The sequence below is a fragment of the Cricetulus griseus genome, assembly GCF_003668045.3.
Source record: "Cricetulus griseus strain 17A/GY chromosome 1 unlocalized genomic scaffold, alternate assembly CriGri-PICRH-1.0 chr1_0, whole genome shotgun sequence".
In the NCBI taxonomy this organism is placed as follows: domain Eukaryota; kingdom Metazoa; phylum Chordata; class Mammalia; order Rodentia; family Cricetidae; genus Cricetulus; species Cricetulus griseus.
The window spans coordinates 43,911,697-43,936,097 of record NW_023276806.1 but is presented as its reverse complement, the minus strand read 5'-3'; the positions used below and the strand labels follow the sequence as shown (position 1 = coordinate 43,936,097).

General features: G+C 34.1%; 1 protein-coding gene across 3 annotated transcripts in view; it reads left to right on the top strand.

Annotated features, from left to right (window-relative positions):
- The window catches only part of Col11a1 (collagen type XI alpha 1 chain), a 175,182-nt gene that overhangs the window by 89,765 nt on the left and 61,016 nt on the right, over positions 1-24,401 (top strand). For all 3 annotated transcript variants that reach the window (XM_035451017.1, XM_035451016.1, XM_027395556.2), the window contains 9 exons: positions 1,473-1,526; positions 3,526-3,633; positions 6,200-6,253; positions 12,117-12,170; positions 12,299-12,343; positions 12,449-12,502; positions 12,645-12,689; positions 16,510-16,563; positions 21,524-21,577. In XM_035451017.1, coding sequence (XP_035306908.1) covers positions 1,473-1,526; positions 3,526-3,633; positions 6,200-6,253; positions 12,117-12,170; positions 12,299-12,343; positions 12,449-12,502; positions 12,645-12,689; positions 16,510-16,563; positions 21,524-21,577 — 522 coding nt within the window. The remainder of the gene's footprint in view (positions 1-1,472; positions 1,527-3,525; positions 3,634-6,199; positions 6,254-12,116; positions 12,171-12,298; positions 12,344-12,448; positions 12,503-12,644; positions 12,690-16,509; positions 16,564-21,523; positions 21,578-24,401) is intronic.

Genomic DNA, 24,401 nt, shown 5'->3' with positions numbered 1-24,401 from the left:
ATAATGTTGTGTGATTAATTTTTGAGGTTTAAAGGCAATTTTTATAAATGTATATACCTTTATATCTATTCATATAAAAACAATTAATAAAAAAGAGGCCAACAATTTGAAAGAGACCAAAGAGGGGTATTTGGAAGGGTTTGGAGGGAAGGGATGGGTGGAGGAAATGATGTAATTATAGTATCATCTCAAAAATAAAAGAAATATTTAAAAAAGCATACATAACATTTCCTGTGGGGTGGGTTCTGTGTCTGAGAGGTGTTGGGAGAGAGGATAAAGATCATCAAAATTCACTGTACAAAATTCTCAAGGAACTAATAACTGTGTTATATTCTGTCTTCATCTATTGTTGGTACCAGAAAAAATCCTCAAAATGTTTTACATTTCTTTGAACACAATAAATGTCCATTTAAAGTGTATTGAAACATAAATCATTTTTTCTTTGAAATTCAAAAAGCATTAAGACCCTCCTGAATCTTTCTAGTTTCAGGATGAGTACATAAAAATATTTCCACAGTCAAATTGTCTTATTCCCTGTGTTGAAGGATGCACAATTTTTAGTGTCATCTCTCTTAGCAAGTTATGGAAAATTGATAGTCTCTCCTGTAAGGTGTATTATAAATTTTCTACTTCCTCACCAGATAACAGTTTAAACAATAATTTGAGACAAAATATATTTATTGATTGCAAATTACATAAAATCATGAAAGTTCTCTTTCTTTAATATTTCTATTATTTTAAACAACTTTTCAAAATAAATTATAGATTAATCATATTCTTCCCCTTCTCCAAATCCTTCCAGATCCTCTCGCCCTCCTTACTCACCTAACTTTAAGTTTAATCTAAACAAACAAATCCCCTCAAAAACCAAGGAAACAAAACAGTACCCAAAAGAAAACAACAACAACAAAAAAACTGACAATAAAGCCCCATACCAAACAGTAACTGATAACCACACACACAAAAAAAATATGCAGTCCGTTATATGGTAGTCAACTACTTCTGCACATAAGGACCAAAGCCTGCCCTGGTGTGGTTGATAAGCCCAGTGTCATTCCATTGGAGAAAGCTCAAAAATCATGAAAATTCCAACGTAAAAATGTGTCTCTTTGGATAAAAATATTTTGTTAAGTTCTTTAGTTTATGTTAGTGATAATTATTTAAATACTTTTTCTTTGTTTAAATATTGAAAATAAATGCTATTATTAATAAATGATTCTTCCTCCAAGGAGTAGAGAGATAGTAATGAATATATTTGTGAAAATTCTCTAACTTATAGGCAATCCCTATGGATGGATGATAAAATTCTGGGGATACAGGAATAGGTCCAGGATGGAACAGAGAGCTTGGGGTTTCATGACTGGAATTTTTTTCCTCAGGAGATTTTCTTCTAATTATTAATATTTATTTTACATAGACTTATTTTTTAGTAATTAAAAATGATTGATTAAAATCTTCTTTATTCATGATAGGGTGAAGATGGCTTTCCAGGGTTCAAAGGTGACATGGGGCTTAAAGGTGACAGAGTGAGTAAAAAGATTTACACAATTATATAAATTTGAAAACACTGAATGTTTTTTACTTCAGCTTGATATTGCTGTGATAAAACACAATGGTCAAAAGCAATTTAAGGGTAGAAGGATTTATTTTCCTTACACTTACAGGTAGCATTGTATCATTAAGAAAGGTTAGAACTAAGGGAAGAATTCAAGCAGGAGAGGATCCTGGAGGTAGGAGCTGATACAGAGTCCGTGAGGACGTGCAGCTTCCTGGCTTGTCCTCCTTGCTAGCTCAGTTTACTTCTTACAGTACCCAGGACTATCATCCCAAGATGGCCCAAACATTCCTCCACCATCTTCAATCAAGAAACTGCATCACAGTCTTACCTTCAGACCAATCTTGTGGGGCATTTTCTCAATTGAGCTTCCTCTCTCCATAGAGACCCTAGCTTGTATTAAGTCGACATAAACATTAGCTATCACCATTTACAAATATATTTTTCTCAGCAAGCAAAGGTTAAATAAAATATTATCAAATACATCTCATTTCAATTGTTATATGATTATAATGACAGTGGGGATAGTATAGTGCCAGTGTTTTTCTAATTGTTGTGTTAAACTTTATAGGAGACACCCAAATGTATGAAAATACTTCTTGGATTAAGTTCTAATAATGCCATCTTGTTAAAGCCATAGTTTTAATGAAGCATGAATTTAATACATCTGGCTCCCAAAGGTGCTAGCTTTGTGTTAGATGCTAGATGTCATTACTGTACTATGCACTAAGTATATTTACAATTGTTTGCTTCATGCTTGCTTTTGCTTTTGCCTTTTTTTTTTTTTTTTTTTTTTGAGACAGGAACACGCTATGTAGCCCTCAATAGCCTTGATCTCACTATTTAGCCCAGCCTGTGTTAAAACTCACAAAGACCACTTGCCTCTGCCTTCTGGATGTTGAGATTAAAGGCATGCACCAATCAGCATGCCTGGCATATTTGTACTTTTAAGATAAACTATACTTCATAGATTTCAGGAGGATGTGTGCATGACATGCTTTTTTTTTTTTTTCTTTTTTCCTTTTTTTTTTTTGTAGTGGTGAGGATGTAATTATGGACTTTCACAGTGCTAGACAGGCATTCTGCTATACAGCCACACAGTCAAATACAAGTTTGATTGTCTCATCTCAACAGTGGGCTTATTAAGATATCACCTCAACAGCATCTACATATAACCAAGCACTGTTGTTTATGGCAGCTTCAGAATAGTATGGTCAAATTACTAGAAGAAAGGAATGCAGTTTTATTTTAAATTTTGTGTGGACTATGGTGATTGAAAGTTATATTATACAACTTACATGCATTTTAATTTTTATGGTTTACTGAACTACAAAGTGTAAAAATTGAATATTTACATCTGGCAATGATAGATTTTAAAGTGGATCAACTCACCTAGAGTAAATTAAATACTTTATTTCATAACTGTTATAAACACCTCATCTATCTAATCAAAGAAGCAGACCTTAGAGTGGTTCTGCCCTGTATTTCATGTGAAGGCTGTCAGGATGGGAGACAGTTCATTTGAAATTCAGCTTTTAATTTGCTCAAGATCAAAAAAATTCCAAAGGAAGACTTGTAAATGATAGTTGCCAAAGCTTCTTTCTAATCTTTATTCTTCATTCTCTCCCATATGCATTCTTTGTGTCTCTGTCTCTCTGTGTATCTCCCTTTGTGTCTCTGTCTCTTTCTGTCTCCTTCCATTGCACATATAATGTTAGCAGTATGGGAGTGCATATGGTATGATCAAGCTTCCACAAGTTTTTAAATATTAGGCCACATTCAAGTATTTATTCAAGAATGAAATGCTTGTTGACATCAAATATTTCAACTCTTTTCTCATAAGAAAGCAATCAAGCTAAATACAAGGCAACAATCCAAGAGCCAAAAAACCCGATTTTCTCTAGTTGACTAGAACATCCCTCTCCAAATCTGGAAGTGTTTTAAATGAACAATATTACTTTTTATTTCAGGGAGAAGTGGGACAAGTTGGCCCAAGAGGAGAAGATGGCCCTGAGGGCCCCAAAGGCCGTGCAGGCCCAACTGGAGACCCAGGACCCTCTGGTCAAGCAGGGGAGAAGGTTAGTGGGCTTTCATCTAGCAGAATGTGCAGGGCAGGGTGCCTCTGTGTCACTTTTAAACACAAAGTTCTTGTATTCAGTGTGCAGTACTCTTACAGCAATGAGAGAACACTCAGTTCTGAGATGGCTACATTTGTTCTTTTCCTCCCATGGGCTAAATCAGAAGCAGCCATTCCTAAAGCTTGCCTACAGTTGATGCTGAGTATAAATGTCCTGAGTTTAAAGCAAACAGTGGATGGTGGCTTACTTATTGTATCAGATCAAACCAAACCATATTTGTCCAAAAACAAAGCTGGTCTTTTCTTTTTATGTATAAATGTATTTCCACAGGATACTATTTAAAGTATATACAGTCAGGCTACTTTTCAAGAGATTTGAGTTTAAACTGATATTAAGAAAGTGTTTCCAGGTAAATACAATATTCATTGGTTTGAAAGAACCTGGGCCATATGTGCTATGTCAAAATATTTCCAATATCATTCTTTTAAATGTAGTAAACAACACTAATTTTGCCTCATGGACAATCTAGCTATTCAGGAAACTTTATATTTAGTATGAGCTTAAATTACTATGATTTAGGAGTCTACTGGGGATTAACACCACGGCCTTAAACATGCCAGGCAGATGCTGTGTTTATCCAGTCTATGAACTTAATTGATGGAGGGAAAATGAGAAACATTAAATGATAAGCATTATTTTATATGTATACTAAAGCAAAGTAGAAATTGCTGCTCCATCCTGTTGATTGAATTCTTATGAATTCTCTTCTTTATCTGAGCATTTTTCTCCAGCAAGAACATTGCTTGTCTGGAAAATAAAGAAATTATGTTCTTGATTAGAAAATTGTAACATTTCCACGAGCACAATTCATGTTTTGTCTCAGAAGAACGTTTGGTTGCAACTGTGTAGGCATTGTGGAGAGATGAATGAAAGTTTCTCCCATCTAGAATCACTGCTGTGCCAATTTTACAGGGCTCATGCTTTAGAAACCATTGCCTTTGCTGCACAGATGAGCACCATAGCATTTAGAGAGTAGGGCAAGAGATGATGGGCAGCCAAGGCATCAAGGCTGTAGATGCTCTGATTGCTGTTCACTGCCAGTTGGTCAAGGTTCTCTGATAACCTCCCTCCCTTCTCAGCTATGCTGTTGTGTACAATGGTCCCAGAAAGTATTCTAAAGCACTGCCCTATGCCTCTCCACATGTAACATCTCATTATTAGATGCCTGTTTATTGATATTTGTATCATCATCATCATCATCATCATCATCATTTAAAAGAATACAAGTTTTCTCTCTGCATTTATTATAAAATGATTCTAAAATATAAGGGTATATAGTCTCATATAGCAATTAAAATAGAATACAGGTAGCGTGGTGATCATTAGAGATTTTCATTCACCTTGAAATCAGTGGCATAAAAACAAGAAATAAGCTGTTGTAGCATAATATATCCAAAGGGATGTCATTAAATGCAGCTTCTTAGGGCTTGTTAGCATATTCTCCATCTGAGAATTGCTTGTCTGTGCAGTGTCAGTTTTAACTCTTATAATTCTTCATTTCAGTCTATAAAGACAAGGTCATAAACCGTTCTTTCTCATCTGGCTTTTTCCAGAAGAACTTTTATTTTTGTTTTTATTTAATATTGCACATGTGAATTTATGCCTGAATTGGCTCCTATTATTTTTGAAATGTACATTATCAATAATGATACTTTTTATGTACTGAAATTTTAAAATTTAATGTAAAAATTATATGGTACTTATTTAGACTTTTGTTATAAAAAGTGATGTCCAGAATTCCACAAAGAATTTAGTCGTCACTTATTTAGTTTCTTACTTGTGCTATTTTTTCTTTATTGCAAAAAGAAATATTTGTAGACTAATTCATTAGAAAACCTTCTTAAGCCACATTATTTGTTATACAGTTTTGGAACTGATTGTAATTTAACTTTTGTTTTTAAATATTTAACTTTGAGGGATAACTTCATTGGACAGGAACAAAATAGTTACATGTTGAAGCACTGAATTCCAGGAGTAACACTTCATGTAAATTATTATCACTTGTTATAGTTCTCAACATATTTTAAATTTATTAAACTAGATTTAACCAATATTTATACAAATGAACTTTTTCATTTATAAATTTAACTAGGGTATTGGAATACAATTACTTAGATTTTAGTTAATGAGAAAAAGTTACATAACCCAATAACTTATTTTACTGTTAGAATGTGACAAATAAAGAGCGGTAAATTCTGAATGTATTCCAAACTATGTTAACTAAATTGTTCTCATGTTTAATTAAAAAGTTTATTTTCTTTAGTTATGCTTTCTTTAGTTATGTTTTCTGGTCCTCTATTCCATCATGAATGGGTGAAAATAGTCTTCTCCTAAGTTACTATGTCCTTAAAGAAGATGCTATCTTTTGCACAATGCTAGTTTTCAGGTATCACTAAAGCATGGAAGACTTTTATTATTACAGGTATTTCAACAGTTTGTTCAAGTATCCAGAAAATTCTCCCTAATGCAAAGCTTATATTTATCTTTGTGTTTTTCATAATTTTAGGGGAAACTTGGGGTTCCAGGATTGCCGGGATATCCAGGAAGACAAGGTCCTAAGGTAAAATAATTTGAACATTATAGTCTTGTCTTTGTGATACACAGTTAAACTAATAACCTATCCTTAGAGACTTAGTTTTTGAGATGGAGAAAAGAGAGAATAAAATATCATTTCCCTCTAATCAATACTTATCACCAAATAAATAATACTCTTGCATGTATAATACTGCACACACACACACACACACACACACACACAGCTGGAGTGGAGTTGAGGTGTTTCAGAGAGCCTATGATTGTGTGATGTCCTTTAGAATAACTGGGTTATTGTGAAAGAAAGGTTTAGTTTTATAGTTATAGTTTAATTATATAGTTGGAAGATTGTTTTAGTGGTCTCATCAGGCTTTATTCAAATATTTGTGCATAGATAATTCACACATACTTAACAGAAATAAGAAGGGAAAAATCTGGGAAAAAAAAGAAGGAAAGTGATCCAATGTAATTTAAATAAAATGTATAACAACAAATGTTAAATAAAAATATGGCTAGAGAGTGAGCTTAACAATTAAGAACACTGGTATTGTTGCATTGGAAAGAGGTTATATTATTAGAAACTATGGTTCCTCTCCATCTCCTGTAACTTCAGTTCCAAGCGAACTTATTCCCTCTAGTTGGAAGATATTTGAGAGAGGAAAACTAAAATATTTTTAGTTAAATAGTAGATATCATGTGGAAGATAATATATTTTTATTTTATTCCTATTATCCTTGTGATTTGACCTATTTTTCTTTTGTATCAATTTATGTCCTCCTGTGTGTGTGTGTGCACATGTGTGTATACATCTACACAATGAGTGCTCACATCCCAAAGGACAGATATGGAGGATAGGGAACAATTTTCAGGGATCAGTTTCTTCCTTCCACCATATGGTTTCAGGGATCAAACTGTGGTCCTCTCTTTTGGTGGAATGTACCATTAGCCAAAGAGACATTTTGCTTGCTCTATTCCATCATTTTAACAATTCTGACTTTTATTTACATCAGTGCTCATTTCCCCAGAGTTTCATAACAAGTCTCTAAAATTTGTTTGATATCAAACAATAGAAACTTTCACTGACACATTTCTCAAGGCCAGGGGTCTGTGGTCAAGGTGCTGTTAGAACCATTTCCCCTCCAAAACTTCTAGGAGCCCATCTGTCCTGGCTGCTTGTGACTTACACTACCCAAGAGATTCCTTAGCTGGTGGCTGAACTCTTACACCCCTTCGGTTTTCACATGGTCTCTTTTTGTTCATCCCTTCCCATCTGTGTCTTATAGTACACTTGCCTTTGGATTTCAGAAAAACCTATATAAACCTGAATCCTTTCAAAAAAATTTTTTTTAAAAAAATTATTAGTTCTAGTTAGGGAACAAGCTTGTTTCACATGTAAGTGAAATTCTTAATGTATTTACCTCTTACTATTTTTCAGTCAAAGAAAGTAACACTACAGGTTTCAGAGATTCTGACATGAGTTCGTCTTTTGGGTGCACAGTGTAATCACCTATACTGCTCAAGTTTCAGTCTGTGATATTTGAAATATTTACAAATATTTTAATTATGAAAGATTTATGATTGCCTAATTATTTTGAAACAAACTTTGCTTCAGTTTATAAAAACTGTCATTGGGTAGCCTTGATATTTTCACTAATTATATTGATAGCTATATTAATTAATTTGTAAATGTTAATTAACAATTTGGGTGGTTATTCTTTTTTCTTTAAAGACAGGGCTTGCTATACAGTGCATTCTGGCCTAGAACTCTCAGTCCACTTGCTTCAAACCCAGTATGTGTAGATGAAAGTTTCTGTCCCGCCTGCTCCTGCAGCCATTAAGCCCCAAATAAACACACTGAGGCATATATTAATTGTAAACCTTTTGGCCAATTGCTGGAAGTTTATTACTAACAAACTCTTACAACTTAAATTAACCCATAATTCTTATCTATGTTTATTCACATGGCTTGGTATCTTTTCTCAGTAAAGCATTCTCATCTTGCTTCCTCTGCATCTGCCTGGAGACTGCTTCTTGGCCTTTCGTCTTCCCAGAATTCTCCTAGTTTGGTCGTCCTGCCTATACTTCCTGCCTGGTTACTGGCCAGTCATCATTTTATGAAACCAATCTGAGTGACAAATACTTACAGTGATCAAGAATATTATTCCACATCAAGGGTGCCTGAATTACAGCCATACACCACCATACTTAGTTCATTTGTTAAATATATCTACATGAGATGCATTTTTGCATTAGTCTGTTTTCTTGTATTTCCTATTTTAACCATTAAGCATAGCTAGTATAAGAGATAAAGGAAATTCTAGTTATATTACAACCTCAAGCATTTGCTAATATGCTTCATAGATAACTTGGGCTGACAAAACTGTCCTTTCCCAACATGTGGACTGAATACCACGGTTTTCACTCATTTTCATGTACTGGGTATGTTAATCTTGCTGTGTTTTTTTTTTAGTGTCTCCAAAAAGCTGTTTATTTCCTTATGTAACAATATATATTTTTAAAATTGTACAAGTGTCATTTAAATGTTTTTTTAGATTAAAAATTCTGATTAGTTGTCTTTTACATTTTCTATCTTATAAGTAATACACTGCTGAAGCTTCCATTTACAATCTTTTCAAATGTTAGGAATTTATAACAATTATGTCTGTAGTGATCCATTTATTGTACAACCCCAAACCATAAACTATCTCTATTTTATGTTGTGAATTCTTAATCTGTTTACTAAGATGTATAGAAATCATGATGTACTTTCATTTTGATTTAAAAATGATAGGGAACACTCATAATAATATTTGAATGAGCAAAACTGTATCTTGCAAGTTTATATGAAATTATGATGTATTCCATTTTGCTGGCATCAATTTTCTGATCAGTTCTCTCTGAAATCTTATTATTAAAATGCAAGAGTTAGCAAAAGGAAAGTGTTCCTTACACAACGAGATGATGCTTTTCTTTATCCTTTAACATTAATGTCTGGACTTGTGGCATCCATATTTAATATCACTTTTCTTTATAACTCCAATTATTTTGCTGTAATAGAAACATTTGGCTTCCACTTTTAAAATATTAAGTGATGCTTACAAAATCAAAGAGAGCCTTAAGTGTTTTTTCTATATAGAAGCTAAGACATTATAATATGCAGTATTTCATGAAAATTTAATTTGGCTGCTAAATCTAAGTAGTTGAAGACATATAGTTAAACACTCATTTATTCAATGTCTTAGGAGAGAAATAAGCCAGGCAGAAAAGATACCAAATGTTATAAAAAATAACAGTTGTCTCACAACATAAGATCTAGCACAAAGTAGAATACTTTTATAATTAAACATTACACAAAAATAGTTTGCAAGTTTTTATTTATTGATAGAATAATTTCAGTACTCACTTTGATCTTGTCATCTTTTGCCATTTTAAAGGTAGTATTTACTTTTAACATGCCTTGTGTATTTTGTTTATAAAACCTTACATGAAATACTGGTCGACTGATCATTTTTCCTGTTTTGTTCCCACATACTAATGCTAAAAAATAATTTAAAACAACAAATCTTAATATTAAGAATTTTTCAATAGTGTATTTTAAAATAGGGTAGTTATCTATTCTGATCAGAGCAGACATACTTGTTTGTGTAACACATGCCATTTAGATACCAGATTGTACTGACACTTTGAATTCAGAGTCACATAGCAGCTAAAAGATATGACTTCCTCAGACTCTGAAGACACAGAAAGCAAAGGTTCAGAATCCTTTAAGGTTGTAATATGCAATTTTCTTCTCCACTTTAAACATATATCATTGGTTCTCAAGCGAATCATAAGCTACCTCTCTAGTCAACACAAAATATATTGAAAATCAAATCATACAAACAATATTGCATGTTCTTTGGATCATCATTTGACCCTGTGGTGAAATGGGAGACCACAAAATTTTCTTGACTAGCTTGCTTTGTAAATACGAAATATTTGCTACATTCAAATGGCACCGGGCTTGCAACTTTCTGGATGCTGGTTTACAGGTGACTGTTCTTATTGTCCAACTTCCAACTTTTCTCCATTATTAAGTATGTGTCAATTGGAGAGTCCAGAGCTATGGTTTCTAGATCCCTATCTGAGAGATTTTCAGTATCAGTAATTCTGGAGTGCTACTCACAATTTGCATTTTTAAAAGCATTGCACTTTATTTTGATATGTACTGATTATTTATCACTTGGGGCATTGCTCTGGGGAACAATTATATGCAAAGAAGTTGATTTCAAAACATAAAGACAAAAACTCAAACAATGTTGTTGCTATATACCCCTTAATGCATGAAGATGTGTATAGAATTTAAGAGTGCTCCTCTCTCAGCAAGGCATTTTATACATTATTGAATTTCAACCATACAATGGTTTAAATAAGAAATATAGATTTTCAAAAAATATATAGATTTCTTTTTTTGGAAACTCATTCCACTCCATTTTTATAGAAATATTTAGAGAATTGTGAGAAAAAGATTTGAAATTCTATCTTATCTATTTCTTTACTTAATAGAATCATAAAGCTGGTTGGATAGTGGTCAAAGAAATGTCTGAGAAGATGAAAGACTGGGCATATGCCCAAGATGAAATGGGGGGTCGTTATTTTGGGAGTTAAGTTGTATTTCATAACTAAAATATATCCATTGATATTAAGTGCACTCTGGGCTTTTTACATTTTTAAGCAATCATTGTTTATTACCCATGTTTCTATATTGGTGAGCCCTGAATTTATTTTTTTCAATGTCTTATAAATTTCAATGTATTAAGATATATTAATAGTAGTCCATTGCCCCTCTTTTGCAACAGAAAAATGGACTCAAAGTGGACAAGATATACCTTCGGTTTGTTTGCATGGTAGTTCGGAGGCATAAGATGTGAATTAAGGTCTTTGGGATTCCAAACACAGGGATTTATGTCTTTTTCAACAACAGAGTTAGAAAAATGTAAAGGAAGCTTTTCAGGGTATTGATATACAGTTTAAAAATAAAAGTTTCTAGAGACCCACAGACAAACATTAGGCTGAATTTGGGGATTCGTAAGGAAGAAGTAGAAGAAAGATTGTAGGAGCCAGAGAAGTCCAGGACACCTAAAGAATTAGCTAAGCAGGACTCACAGAGACTGAAGGGAGCCTGCACAGATCTGAGCTAGGTCCTCTGCATTTTTGTTGTGATTGCATAGCTTAGTGTTATTGTAGGACTCCTAACAATGGGAGGGGGGTTGTCTCGGACTCTTATTTTCTGATTTTGAGACCCTTTTTCTCCTACTGGGTTGCCCTGTCCAGTCTTGATATGAGTGTGCATGCCTAATCTTGCCACTAGCTATGCTGTGTTTGCCTGATAACCTTGAGAGGTCTGCTCTTTTCTGAGGGAAACAGAGGAGGAGTAGATCTGGGGAAGAGGGTAAGGCATAATAAAATTTAAAACTTGTTTTAATTTGTAACTGCCCTTTATAAAAATATGATTTTTTTCTTTAGAGTTTGAGTGACTGTATGGACTATCAAAGTTTATTTCTCATAAAATATCCGTTAACTTCTATTTAATAATAATAACTATGTTGAATACTGTATTATTTTAAATTTTAAATTTAAATACTAAAATAGCTTTTATCAATTCATGCTTCCAGGATTTCAGACATCACTGTAAGTTCACTTTCAAATGCAAGAAGAGATCTTGTGGAATGACTTAACAACAATTATCTTTAAAGATTGTATATTTTTATTATGAGCTTCCGAAGCAAACACACACATTTTATTTAATACTACCTTTTCTGACCAAATCAATGTTTTCCAAAATAATTGGAACTTGTGGCATGTAAATTGAAAAATACCATATTCATTGTTGATTATTTTTATTCTTTCAGGGCTCCACTGGATTTCCTGGATTTCCAGGTGCCAACGGGGAGAAAGGTGCCCGGGTATGGAGCATAAGTATATTGTCCAGAGATGGCTAGTGAACATATCCCTACATGAGCCCCTGTTTCTCACCCCCATTTACTATGACATATTTACCACACATTGAAACTCTGTGAACTGTCTTTGTCAGGGAGTTGCTGGCAAACCAGGCCCCCGCGGTCAACGTGGTCCAACGGTAGGTACTTTGTTTTACTATAGTGATTTCCATTGTGTTATTAGTTTTTCACATTTGTTTTTGAATTTGCTTTACACTAGGTAAATTTTCTCTTCCCTTATGCAGGGTCCTCGAGGTTCCAGAGGTGCCAGAGGTCCTACAGGGAAACCTGGGCCAAAGGTATCATCCAACTTTACTATGATTTATGTTGCAAATCCTTGTTGATGAAAGCAATGATGTGAGGAAGAATGAAATTTGACTTTCTTTTCACTCTCTTTTCTTTTTTTCTTTTTTTTTCTTTTTTTTTTTTTTTTGTTTCCAGGGTACTTCAGGCGGTGATGGCCCTCCTGGCCCTCCAGGTGAAAGAGTACGTATCACACAGCTGAATAATACACAATGAAAATCAATACTTTTGTAAGCATTTAAATTCTGAAAAAGGGTGACTAAAGACACTGTACATATCCATATACAGATTCCAGTCTGAGTTAAGAAATTCTTACTTTTTAGAATTTCTTTCCTCTGCTAAGTTAAAAGCTTGCTAGGTGAGGTACAAATAATATTATAGAAATGAGAGAAATGGTGTGTATAATTGCCCTGAGTTGTAACACTTATTCCAACCAAAATACAGTTTTTATTTGAAACATACTCCGATCACTATGCTTTCTCTTGTTTTCTATATTGGTACTCAGTTTGTCAATGGACCTGACAGTAACATTATGTTGGTAAAATGCAAGTACCAGAAGCCATTAAATCACAATCAATATGCATCCAAGGCAAGATAAAACATCTATTCCAGTAAATAAAAAACTATTTAGTAAATTGATTTTCAATTGATATAAAATAAAGCCAGATACAGATGAGCAACCAAGACCTTTGTTTGGCTGTTTTGGCAAGAGGCACCAAGCATTATTGGAAAGCAATGGTCTTGAAATAATTTTAAATTTTGTTTCTCATCCAATGGAATTATAATCAGCTTTAGTTTTCTATGATGATTCCAGTTATTTTTAAATTATGCTTCTGTCATTTTGTAGATCATTTGTGTGTAAGATATGTAAGTGTGTGTGTGTGTGTGTGTGTGTGTGTGTGTGTGTGTGTGTGTGTGTGTGTATTCAGACTAGAGCACCACTGTGTGTTAATGAAGCCACATGTGTGGAGGTCAGAGTACAACCTCTACTATGGGTTCTTGTTTTCTACTACTTTTTTTTGAGATGTGCTCTTTTTATTGTATTTATGCTCTGTGTGACAGGCTATTTGGCCTAGGTGATTCCAAGGATTCATCTCTCTGTGCCTTCCATCTACTCATGGGAACAGTGAGATTACATATGCAGACTTATGGGTTCCTTTTTAAATAAGGTTTCTGAGTTTCAAATGTAGGTCTTTGTGCTTGAGCCATCTCTTCAGCCCATATTTTTTTGTATATTTTTATTTGAAACTTTCAAGTTGATGTTTCACAAAGGGAACACAGAAACACTTGTGATAGATAACTGGAAACTGAGCATGAAAGTTTGAGAGATGGTTCAGCCTTAAAGGCTAGGCTCACAACCAAAAATGTAAGAGAGTTTGAATTCCTGAATAAAATGTGCAGTGAAATTTAGTTTCTATTTATAAAAATATAGGAGTAGGATTAGAAGAAAAGAATAAGCATTTAATTAAAGTTTCTTTATCGCCTGATTAATATTTAACTAAATTACTACATTTTTTCTCTAGATGAACTATTCATAAATTAAGTCCATTCATTTTGTACATTTTGAATTCATAAATAACATATATATTTGATATATTTTATAGTTCAAGTAATGTTCATAAAAAGATATAGTGGATTTAAATGGTTGAATCATTAAATGAATAGGACAATTTAGCAAACCATCGAACAGCTAAATTTTATCATGAGTTTTATCATGCTTTAAAGCACCTATGAGAGTCCATCTTGATTTATAAGATAGCATGATTAAACAATCAGAGTCCTTGGGGAAAGACATCAAGAGGGAGACTGTACATTCTGAATATCAGAATGAAGCATGTTTTGTTTGTTTGCTTTGCTTTTCTTTTTTCTGTTTTTATCCTAGAATGGCTCATTTCCAATAAAGTCATCCAACTATCCATTTTCTACATAGGAGGAAATATTTATTGCTCTTGTTTGTGGTAAATGGCATACATATCCATATTATCTCCCCATTTACTGGCAGAGATTCTAAATGTTATTCATGCTTTTACTTTATTACATTTTACTTTAGTTTTTAATTAGCATGTAAAGTATCAGACGTCTTTATGACATTTCAAAACATAGTTTGTTTTTGTTGACCTCACCATCTTTATCCACATCTCCCTATTCCTCCCATGTTCCTTTCCACACAGAGTAGCATTTTCTTTGTCTCTTTGTGTGTGTCACAAGCATCGTGCAACACATTCTTCAACTCCTCTTTTTCACCTGATATGTCCCCAAGTGGCCATGAATTATTAATTCTTCAATGTTTGGCAATTTCATAACAGTTTTCAAAGTACATGAATACACTAAAGTTTCCTTTTTATTTTAAGATAGATTCTGGCAAGAGCAAAGGGTCGTATTTATTTGTCATGTAGCATTGGATTAGAATGGTAATAAAATTTTTTCTTATGAAGCCAAAGCTGATAATGTAAAAAGTAAAGAATCTTGAAGACCCACTTCAGTAAGCTAATTTTTTTTGGCTTTGGAAACAGTAAATTTAATATTTGTTTTATTATATAGGACATTTCATATGTATTTGTCATATTCTATATGTCTTCATTTCGTAGATGTAATTATGTTCTTGTCAAGTATGGGCTAAACTTTTGCTGATTCATTTTTTGATACCAAAACAATCAGTATGACTGGATGTACTTTATGCATTTAAAGATATGTAAATAAGAACATGAATAATATAACTAATTATGTATAAAGATAGGAATGGTATTATAAATGCACATTGGGGTAGAATGTTAATAAGAATAATTATGAAGTAAAGTTCATCTTGTCTACAAAAGAGTCTAATGCAGAGAGCAGAGCTGGCAAATGACAGAATTATTGCCACAGCTTATTTGATAAGGATAAAGCTATGTGATGCTTTAGCAATGATCTCATATGCTCCTGTTAGCTGTATATTACTAGTGACATAACACTCTCAGAGTCTATTGTGGCTTTCATTTTGGAGGTCTATTGAACCTATTTTAATGTCTTCCTCCAAAATGTTTCCAGCCAATACTGAAGGTGTGAATATTGTGAAACCTCTCAATAGAGATGGATATGCTGTTTTATATTTAATGATTTTAATTAATAAAATTTGTCCTTAGACAAGTTCATATCGATACACAAGGTACTAACTACTGTTACGTTAACTCTTTCTGCCAAAAGCCCCTGAGCCCCACCGCCACGTGTGAGCTTTACACTAGCTGCCTGCCCGAGTTAGGCCCAAATAAATTCACAGAAACTTGTATTAGGTTTAAAGCTGCTTGGCCAATGACTAGAATTCCTCATCTGTTAGCTCAGTCTTAATTATCATAAATCTATACATTTTATATTGGTAATTTCCCACTAGAGATCACTCTCCCACCATTCTCTTCCCTTCTCCCTCTTAGCACCTTTCATCACCCCCATTCTCCCCACAGGCCTCTCTCTCAATTTCATGTCTATGTTTTATTTTGTAACTCACTGACATTAACTAGGGTATCTGTGTGACCCTTGGTTTAGAGCTGTCTGTTTTAGCCCAGTGGCTCATCCAAGGGTGCAATGTAAAGACAGCCCATCCCAATCTCCCAGATTCTATCAATAGGCAATAGTTTAGTAGTAAATGATAGAATCACCCCATGAGCCCAACCACCTTTCAGGACTGATGGTTGACAAGGCCAGGGATGTGTGTTTATTAGTAATTGATGTGTTTGTGATGAGTCTACTTCCTGTCCTCTCTAATATTACCTGAGCCATTGAGGGGTGTATAAATGTCTTGTTTGGGACTTTATTAGCATTTTATATGAGCTCTAAATATTCACAGTGATTTTGAGGTAAGAGCATTGATGTGCACTTTCACATGGTTAAAAATTATTTGGCTCCTAGTTGACTAAGATAGGAGAAATTTGTTTTTCCAGTGTTTTGTCTGAAGAAACAAACTGAAAAGTCTCAAGATATATTATTAAAACTTTATTGTTCAATGTTCTCCACTGCTTTTTATTCTCAGGGCCCTCAAGGACCTCAGGGTCCAGTTGGATTCCCTGGACCAAAAGGACCCCCTGTGAGTGTAACACATTCTCTTTTGCTTTATTTGATAATATTTTTATTGCTTGACAGTCGTAATTTACACTTTTACACTTTCTCTTTTTTTTAAAGTTTATTTTCTTTTACACCCTGACTGTAGTTCCCCTCTGTCCCTTTTTCCAGTTCTCACCCCCTTCAACCTCCCTCACCGCCTGATCCACTTTTCTTCTGTTTCTGTTCAGAATGGGGTAGGCCTCCATGGGTATCAACAAAGCATGGCATATCCATTTGTGGTTAGACTAAGCTCCTCCCCTTATATTAAGCTGGACAAGGCAACCCAGTGTGAGTAGAAACGTTACCCCCAAAGAGCCAAACATTAGGGACAGTCCTTGCTCCCACTGTTTGGACTCCCACCAGTAAATCAAGCTATACAACTGTCACATATATGTAGAGGGCTTAGCTCAGTCACACGCAGGCTCTCTAGTTGTATTGTTGGTTCAGACTCTGAGAGTTCCTATGAGCCCAGATTAGTTGTTTCATGTGATGTCCTTGCTTTCAAATGTAAATATTTTATGAAACCCTCATAAAATAAAATTTGATTTAAATATTACAGAATACATTTTCATGTATGATTTTGGAACATAGTTTAAATGTCTCTTGTTAAGCAATATCTTAAATAAAAACTAGACTAGTTTAATTGTTATTTCTCAGTCATTTTTACAATCAGTATAGTTTATGAAATTGAAAGTAATTGCTAAATAGGACATACAAGATATGCTTGAATTTTCTTGTTATCTTCTGAAATCAAGTGGAATCTTCCATGCCTCTTCAGGGATCACTTCCTAAACCCCTTCCAACATTCTGATGCTTCAAAATCACATAAAATTTATTTATTTATTTATTTATTTATTTATTTATTGTCACTCTTTTATTTCTATAAAATTTTGCTTTTGAATTTCTCACTGTGTATCCCTGCATGTCCTGAACATACTATATAGACCCAGCTGTCCTCTAATTCAAAACTATCTGTTTACTGAATGCTAAGATTAAAGTCATGTGCTACCATGCCTGGCTGCAGTAGATCCTTAGAACGTTTTATAAAATCTTCTTAGTCCAGCACTACGTTGGATGTTATCCTTATTAATCCCCACAAAGTTACTGAAAATACTTTTTTAAACCTTAAATTCTTAAGGAAATGTCAGGTAGGATAAGTTCACTTGTTTTCTGTCTGTCTCTGACTCTGTCTCTGTCTCTCTCTCGCTCTCTCTCTCCCTGTGAGTTATAATGAATTTACACACTTGTTTGGTGCAGAAGCTCTAAAATATACTCTGTCCCCAGCAGTAGCAACACTTGGGGCGTTGTTCAAGATGTAATCTACTTAATAAAGCCTCCAGAGAAAGATCCCAGCCATGGTTTAACAGACCTTCCACACTGTCTGAACAATGCTAATGTTTTGAACTGTTACTGTAATCTAGGCTAAACAGTCATCCTTAGATTTTTATCATTTACATAAGTTGTTCTGATAAATTACTCAGCTTGAAATACCAGCATGAATGAAATGTTGAATACAAGCGCCTTATCTGAAGATTTGCAGTAATTTTTTATGGTGTTTAGAGTGTTCTAAAACTAAACAATTCTGTTTGTCACTTTAAACATATCAAGAAACATTTCATCTGTCCTCATAGGTGAAGAACAGGTCAGGTAGCTGACATGAAAATAGAACATTACTTCGGTCTCTATGTAAATTTTTTTACATACTATCTATATGTTGTTTAAATGAAAACAGTAAACTTCTATGTAAAGTTTCATATCCAAGTGAAATCATAATTTCTAAATTGATACATGCATTTATTTATGATAATTTCCATAAGTGTTTTTGATATCATGTATTTCCATCATTTTCCCAAATTAGTACAACGAAGTACACAATATTTTCATAACTTTTTACTCCTTTTCAATGTTACAAACTGCTTCCTTGTGTAATATAATCTTGTTGAACAAATTTATTGGACTCATTTTATTCAGATCTTTACAGCATTCTCTTTCATGTGTTTTTCAGTAAGCTTTGGATAATTGATCATGCACTCATGTCTTTTACTATGAGGCATTGGAGACAGTAATGATCTACAATTGAGAAGAGAACCTTTGAGAGTTGATTTGAGAAATGTCACTTTAAGGAAAATTATTATCTACTATTTTCTGATAAATAAAATTAGTAAAGCTTGAAATAAAACTATCTTCCATTTTCCTGACATTATTTGGCAAAAAGAAGACTGTATTTTTTGTGACAGATATATAGTATTGAAATTCAGAGATAGAAATAATTTTCTCCAATTGATTATTACAACTTGCATTAAAATATTATGCAAACACACACATACATTGGCCTTGGATTGTTTCATTTGTAATCCGTAGATCTCATGTCAATTTTAGACTGTTGTTTGCTGCTTTTTGAGGTTTGTGTTTGCATGGTCATTCCCTCCTTCCCCCCTTCCCTCCCTCTCTCCCTCCCTTCTTTTTCTTTCTATCTTTTCTATCTTTTCTTTCTTTCTTTCTTTCTTTCTTTCTTTCTTTCTTTCTTTCTTTCTGTCTGTCTGTCTGTATACATGTATGTATATATTTCTATATGTGGTCTCCACACTCTAATGGAGTCTCTCCCGCATTCCCGGCTTTCCCTCATGTCTCTGTCCCCCAAATATCAGAATTCCAGTCTAAGAATCAACCAAACATAGCTGTATAGTGTCAATGTTACATATTTTAGTGCTGTATAGTTATATAATTTAAGAACAAATATTAAAATTTATAGCATGACTATCATGAGGAAATTCTCAGGGTCATTTAGAAAGAAGCAAACATCTCTAAGCATTTGCTTGTCTCATCACAGAAGCCCATAGTGAATATGTGAGTTTTTGTGGAGATGACTTTGCCTCTTCATTCATCTTCCAACCCTGTTGAGGGAGCTGCCTCCTTTGATGAATAAAATAATTACTTTAAAATTAGTGTTTGAACCTGCTGGGAAATTCGTTGGCTTTGTTTTATTGATTAGTAATGTGGATTAAAAACAGTTAATCCAGACTAGTTACATAATTCTGAAATTTAAACTTAAGGAAAGCCTGATGCTGTTGCTTTTGGCCCATTAACTCTATTCCTCAGATTGTCTAGGAACTCCATTAAAAGTCAGGACGTGTTCATTCCAATTTAGCATCTTTTAGATCTACGATCATCATTTCAAAGGATGATCATTTTAGTAACTGCAGTATAATTTGTGCTAGTAAGGAGCAGGATGCTTATTGCTTACACCATGGGTTTGTTAGAAACATTTGTAGGTCTTGCATTGATCACTATGCACATATTTGATGGCATTTCAGTGTCCTAAAGGAAGAAGCCAGGTACATGTGTAATCCTTCATCTAACATCCTATTAGTCTGAAAACTTTATAATGGCTTCAGACTTGTAACATGTTTGCTCCATCTCTGTTAAAACAGTAGCAGTATAGGAAGCTTTGTTTGCTGGTTTGCAAAGGTGTGTATAGACCAGTTTACCAGCAATTAACTCTGTGTATCTTTGTCTCTCTAGGCTTTGGGTAAAGCTGCATATTTCATTACTATACACCTAATGGCTCATGCAAAGATAATTGGCATATGGTTTTAAATAAAATAAGTTATTTTACAGCATGCTTTGGATATTTTATCAATAACTCCTAATGTTGCCTTTGTGGGGGAGGATGACAGTGGAATCACAACAATGATCTTGGACAAAAAGAAAATAAAAACATTCAGGTAGCCTTATTTATTTGAACTGTTGTAATCATAATTTTTAAATAAAGCCTGATAATTCACACAGCATCCTGTGTGTTGAAATGGATGGATCAGATAGAAGACATGGTGCAGGACATTGCCAGAAGCAGTCAGGAAGCATGCCAGCGACCCTAGAAATCTCATCAACATGAAAGATACTCACGGAAGTCTTCTTGTTTGAATCAAAGACTTTCGTTCAACCTGGATCCATATTAGCATATATAAAAATAGACTCTTGAAATCAACATTATTTAAATAATTACCAGTAGTGAGGGTTGATGTTCCTGTCATAAAAATACCTTGATTAAAATGTCTATCCATCTTCATTTCTTTAGAATAGAAGGTTTGTATAAACCTATTAAATATGCTTTGAAAAATGAACTGGTGTTGAATAGCTTCTTAGAAGTGTAAATTATAAGACTGTTGAAAGAACTAGTCAATCTCAGTTAAGTTTTTAGAATATGGAAACCTTAGACAGTTGCTTTTGATAAATACTTAATTGCTTCATTTATTTCTTCAGACATGGAAAACAGCCCCCTTGCAGAAAGCAGTAATGTAGTAAAGATTTCCCTACTATTTCATAAGTATTTTGCTTCTTGGAGAACATGTCAGGAAACTTAAAGAAACAACTGTTCTTGATGACTTCTAAAATGGAACTGTTTTTCCATTTGCTTGAAGCAGTTTTACAGATTAGCATTTCTTTCTCATTTTTTGTCAGAAATTCGATGACCGCTAGAGGGCACTCGCTTTCTCTTTTACCCACATTTTATTTCCTTGGAATTGAGTTGCGAAGGATCTATCTCTAAAGTAGGAAACAGGGAAAGCACATTTTGTTTTCAAGCACTGAAAAACTAATGTTTTGTTAAAGTAAAACTATGAGCTTATGCTTATATATTTGAAAATACAAAGGCATTTGAAAAAAATTCATTGAAATACCTAGTGCCCTGAATAGTTTTACAGATTTCCCATTGTCTCTGTTTTTCATTAAGGAGTCAATTCACAAACAAGTATACATAAAATCAGCCAAATATCACCTTTTATAAAAATAAAATCATTAAAATGAAATGTGCTATGGAATGCAAGATGGTGTTTTCCACAATACCCTTGAGCTATAACATCATGTGAGAAGTATTTATGACATGGTATTATAATGTTTTTTTGTTTGTTTTTGTTGTTTTGTTTTGTTTTGTTTTATCCCAGGGCCCCGCTGGGAAGGACGGACTACCAGGACACCCTGGGCAGCGTGGAGAGACTGTAAGTGACTAGTTTTTTCTTTTTATTTTTTATTTTTTATTTTTTATAATGAAATTTGCTCTCAGACAACACAATTCACAAAGAAAACCTGTGTTATTTTTAACAGTGAAATTACTGGTTTAAAACTAGTGGAGTGAATTTCTTTCTTTCTTTCTTTCTTTTTTTTTGCTGTACTGTGGCATGATCAAATTTATTTAATTTGTAGTATCTCACTCAGTCTTATTTTATTCTACTTATGCCCACTGTAATTAACTTTTTCCTTTTCATTTTTTCTTTCTTTTTTCCTTTTATTGAAGAAAAATTATTTGCTCATACAATATATCTTAGAGTTTCCCATCCCTTTATTCCTCTCAGTTCCTTCCTACCCCCTCCTCTCCAGGATCCGTTCCCTTTCTGTTTCTCACTAGTAAAGAACCAGCTACTTAAAGACCACAACCAAACACTATAAAATAAAACATGATAAGATAAAGCAAGAACTATCACATTGACGTTTGACACAGCAACCTAACAGAAGTAAGAGAGTCCCAAGAGCAGGACAGGAGTCAGAGACCCACCCATTATCACAGCTGGAGTCCCATAAAAATACTAAGCTAGTAGCTATAACACATACCCACAGGACCTGGTGCAGACCCATGATGGCCCTGTGCTTGCTATAAGCTCATATGTGCTTTCCTTAGCTGAGTCATGCATGGGCCCTTGTCCTCCTGGTGTCCTCCAGCCCCTCTGGCTCTTACAATATCTGTAGCCTTCCCTGAGTATTGAGATGAGGGATTTGGTAGAGATCTCCCATTTTAGATTCTCTTTTTACGCGATGTATGGCTGTGGGTCTCTGCATCTGTTCCCATATGCTGCCATTGAGCCTTTTATTAAAATATTTTAGCAAATGCATAAATAGACACAAGTGTTAGCCTTTTCAGGTTCACCTGAAAAAATAAGATGCTTGTTAACATGATTCTTCTTGTTACAACCAGCCTTTTAAGAATGATCTGAGAGAGATGATGTCATAGCTGGGATACTCTCTACAATATGCCACCTAGAGTCATCCCCTACAGACTGTTTATAGCTACACCTCACCTAACCACTCAGTGCTCATTGATGTCAGGAAATTATGTTATTAGAAGCCACATACATAAACTAATATTCTAACAGTCTTAGGGGATGAGATATTTTCTGAAATGGCATCTGGAAGGAAACAATTGACTTGACAGTAAACTTTATGTCTAATAGGAAATGTAGGTTGAAAATTGTAACTTGATTTTTAAAATGTCAGTGGGAAATACTACCATAACCTGATTGAACAGCTCACCCTATGTTGGAATTCATGGGTGAGGGAAATGAAGCTCCCCTGGTGTGCTGTTGTGTTTGTTTATTTGCTTATTTTGCTTCTCTTAAGCTCCACATCTGTCTAACTCAGTGGGTTGTTATTTTAATCAGAAATCCTCACTGCTGGCCATGATTCCTTGGAGTCAATCATTGGATCTCACAGTTAGTTAATTTTATTCACTTTTCTTGAGGAAACCAGGACATAAACTACCTTTGACAATTTTATTGAAAACCCCATTTACTGCATGCATTCTGCTAGCATTAACACATTGAGAATTGCATGGCAATACCTCATCACACATGCTGAACTGTTTATAAATTTTCTGCAATGGGAAAAGCAATCCATCAGTAGTAATGTGATTCCTGTCTTGCTCACCATTTTACAATTCTTGGCTTATCAAATATTAATTTTAGCTGAAATTTTCAGTGTAAATTTTCCAAAAGCAAATCAAGAAATACATAGTGGGACCAAAAAATCAAATTTACTCTTGGAATGGTATATCCAGAGGAAGAACAATAATCTTTAAAAATAACTTACACTCAAATCTGCAAAGACATTCTCATTCAAATCGTTTGCAACCCACATTTGTATCAAAGTTCTGGCAATCCAGAGAATAATCCCAGCATACTTCTAATGTGTCTTTTGAAGAATCAATAATGAGAGAATTAATAATTAAGAGTTTCCTCATTTCTAAATTTAATCAAAAGTGGGAGATTGAAGATGATGAAAATATGTTGTATGGAATTCTCTAAAGAATTAATTTTAAATATACTTTCTGGCAAAGAACCCATATCATAAAACATTAAAATGTAAAACAAGAGGAAAAGTAATTTGTTAGCTAGAGCTTCTGGGAAGTGTCTATCTAGTAGTTTCTCATAGATGGACAGTTAGTTTTTGAAAACTGTGTTATGATTTCTACAGTTAAGAGAACAGTTAACAACCCTATAGATAGAAATTAACTGTTTTCTGTTATGATAAATCTTTCTGCCAAAAGCCACCAAGCCCCACCGCCACGTTTACGCTTTACGCAAGCTGCCCACCCGAGTTAGGCCCAAATGAATACACAGAAACTTGTATTAGGTTCAATGCTGCTTGGCCAATGACTAGGATTCCTCATCTGTTAGCTCAGTCTTAATTATCATACATCTATATATGTTATTAGACTTATCTTATTGGACGCCTTGTTGGCGTCCCTCCTGGTCGGTGGATCATATCCTGCTGCTGGAGCAGGAGCAGAGGGGAAAAGAAGGCCCTTCCTGTTTCTCCTTCGCTTAAATATGAGTCTCCTTGCTATGTCACTTCCTGCCTGGATCAGCAGGTCTCTACTACATTTCGCAGAATCCTCTTTGACTCCTAGTCCCGTCTACTTGCTGTCTCATTGGCCAAACAGTATTTTATTTAACAATCAGTAAGATAAACATATACAGTACATCCCCATCAGTTTTCTTTCAACTTTTTTTCTGTGTTGACTAGAATTCAAAGATTCCCTTTAAAAGATCA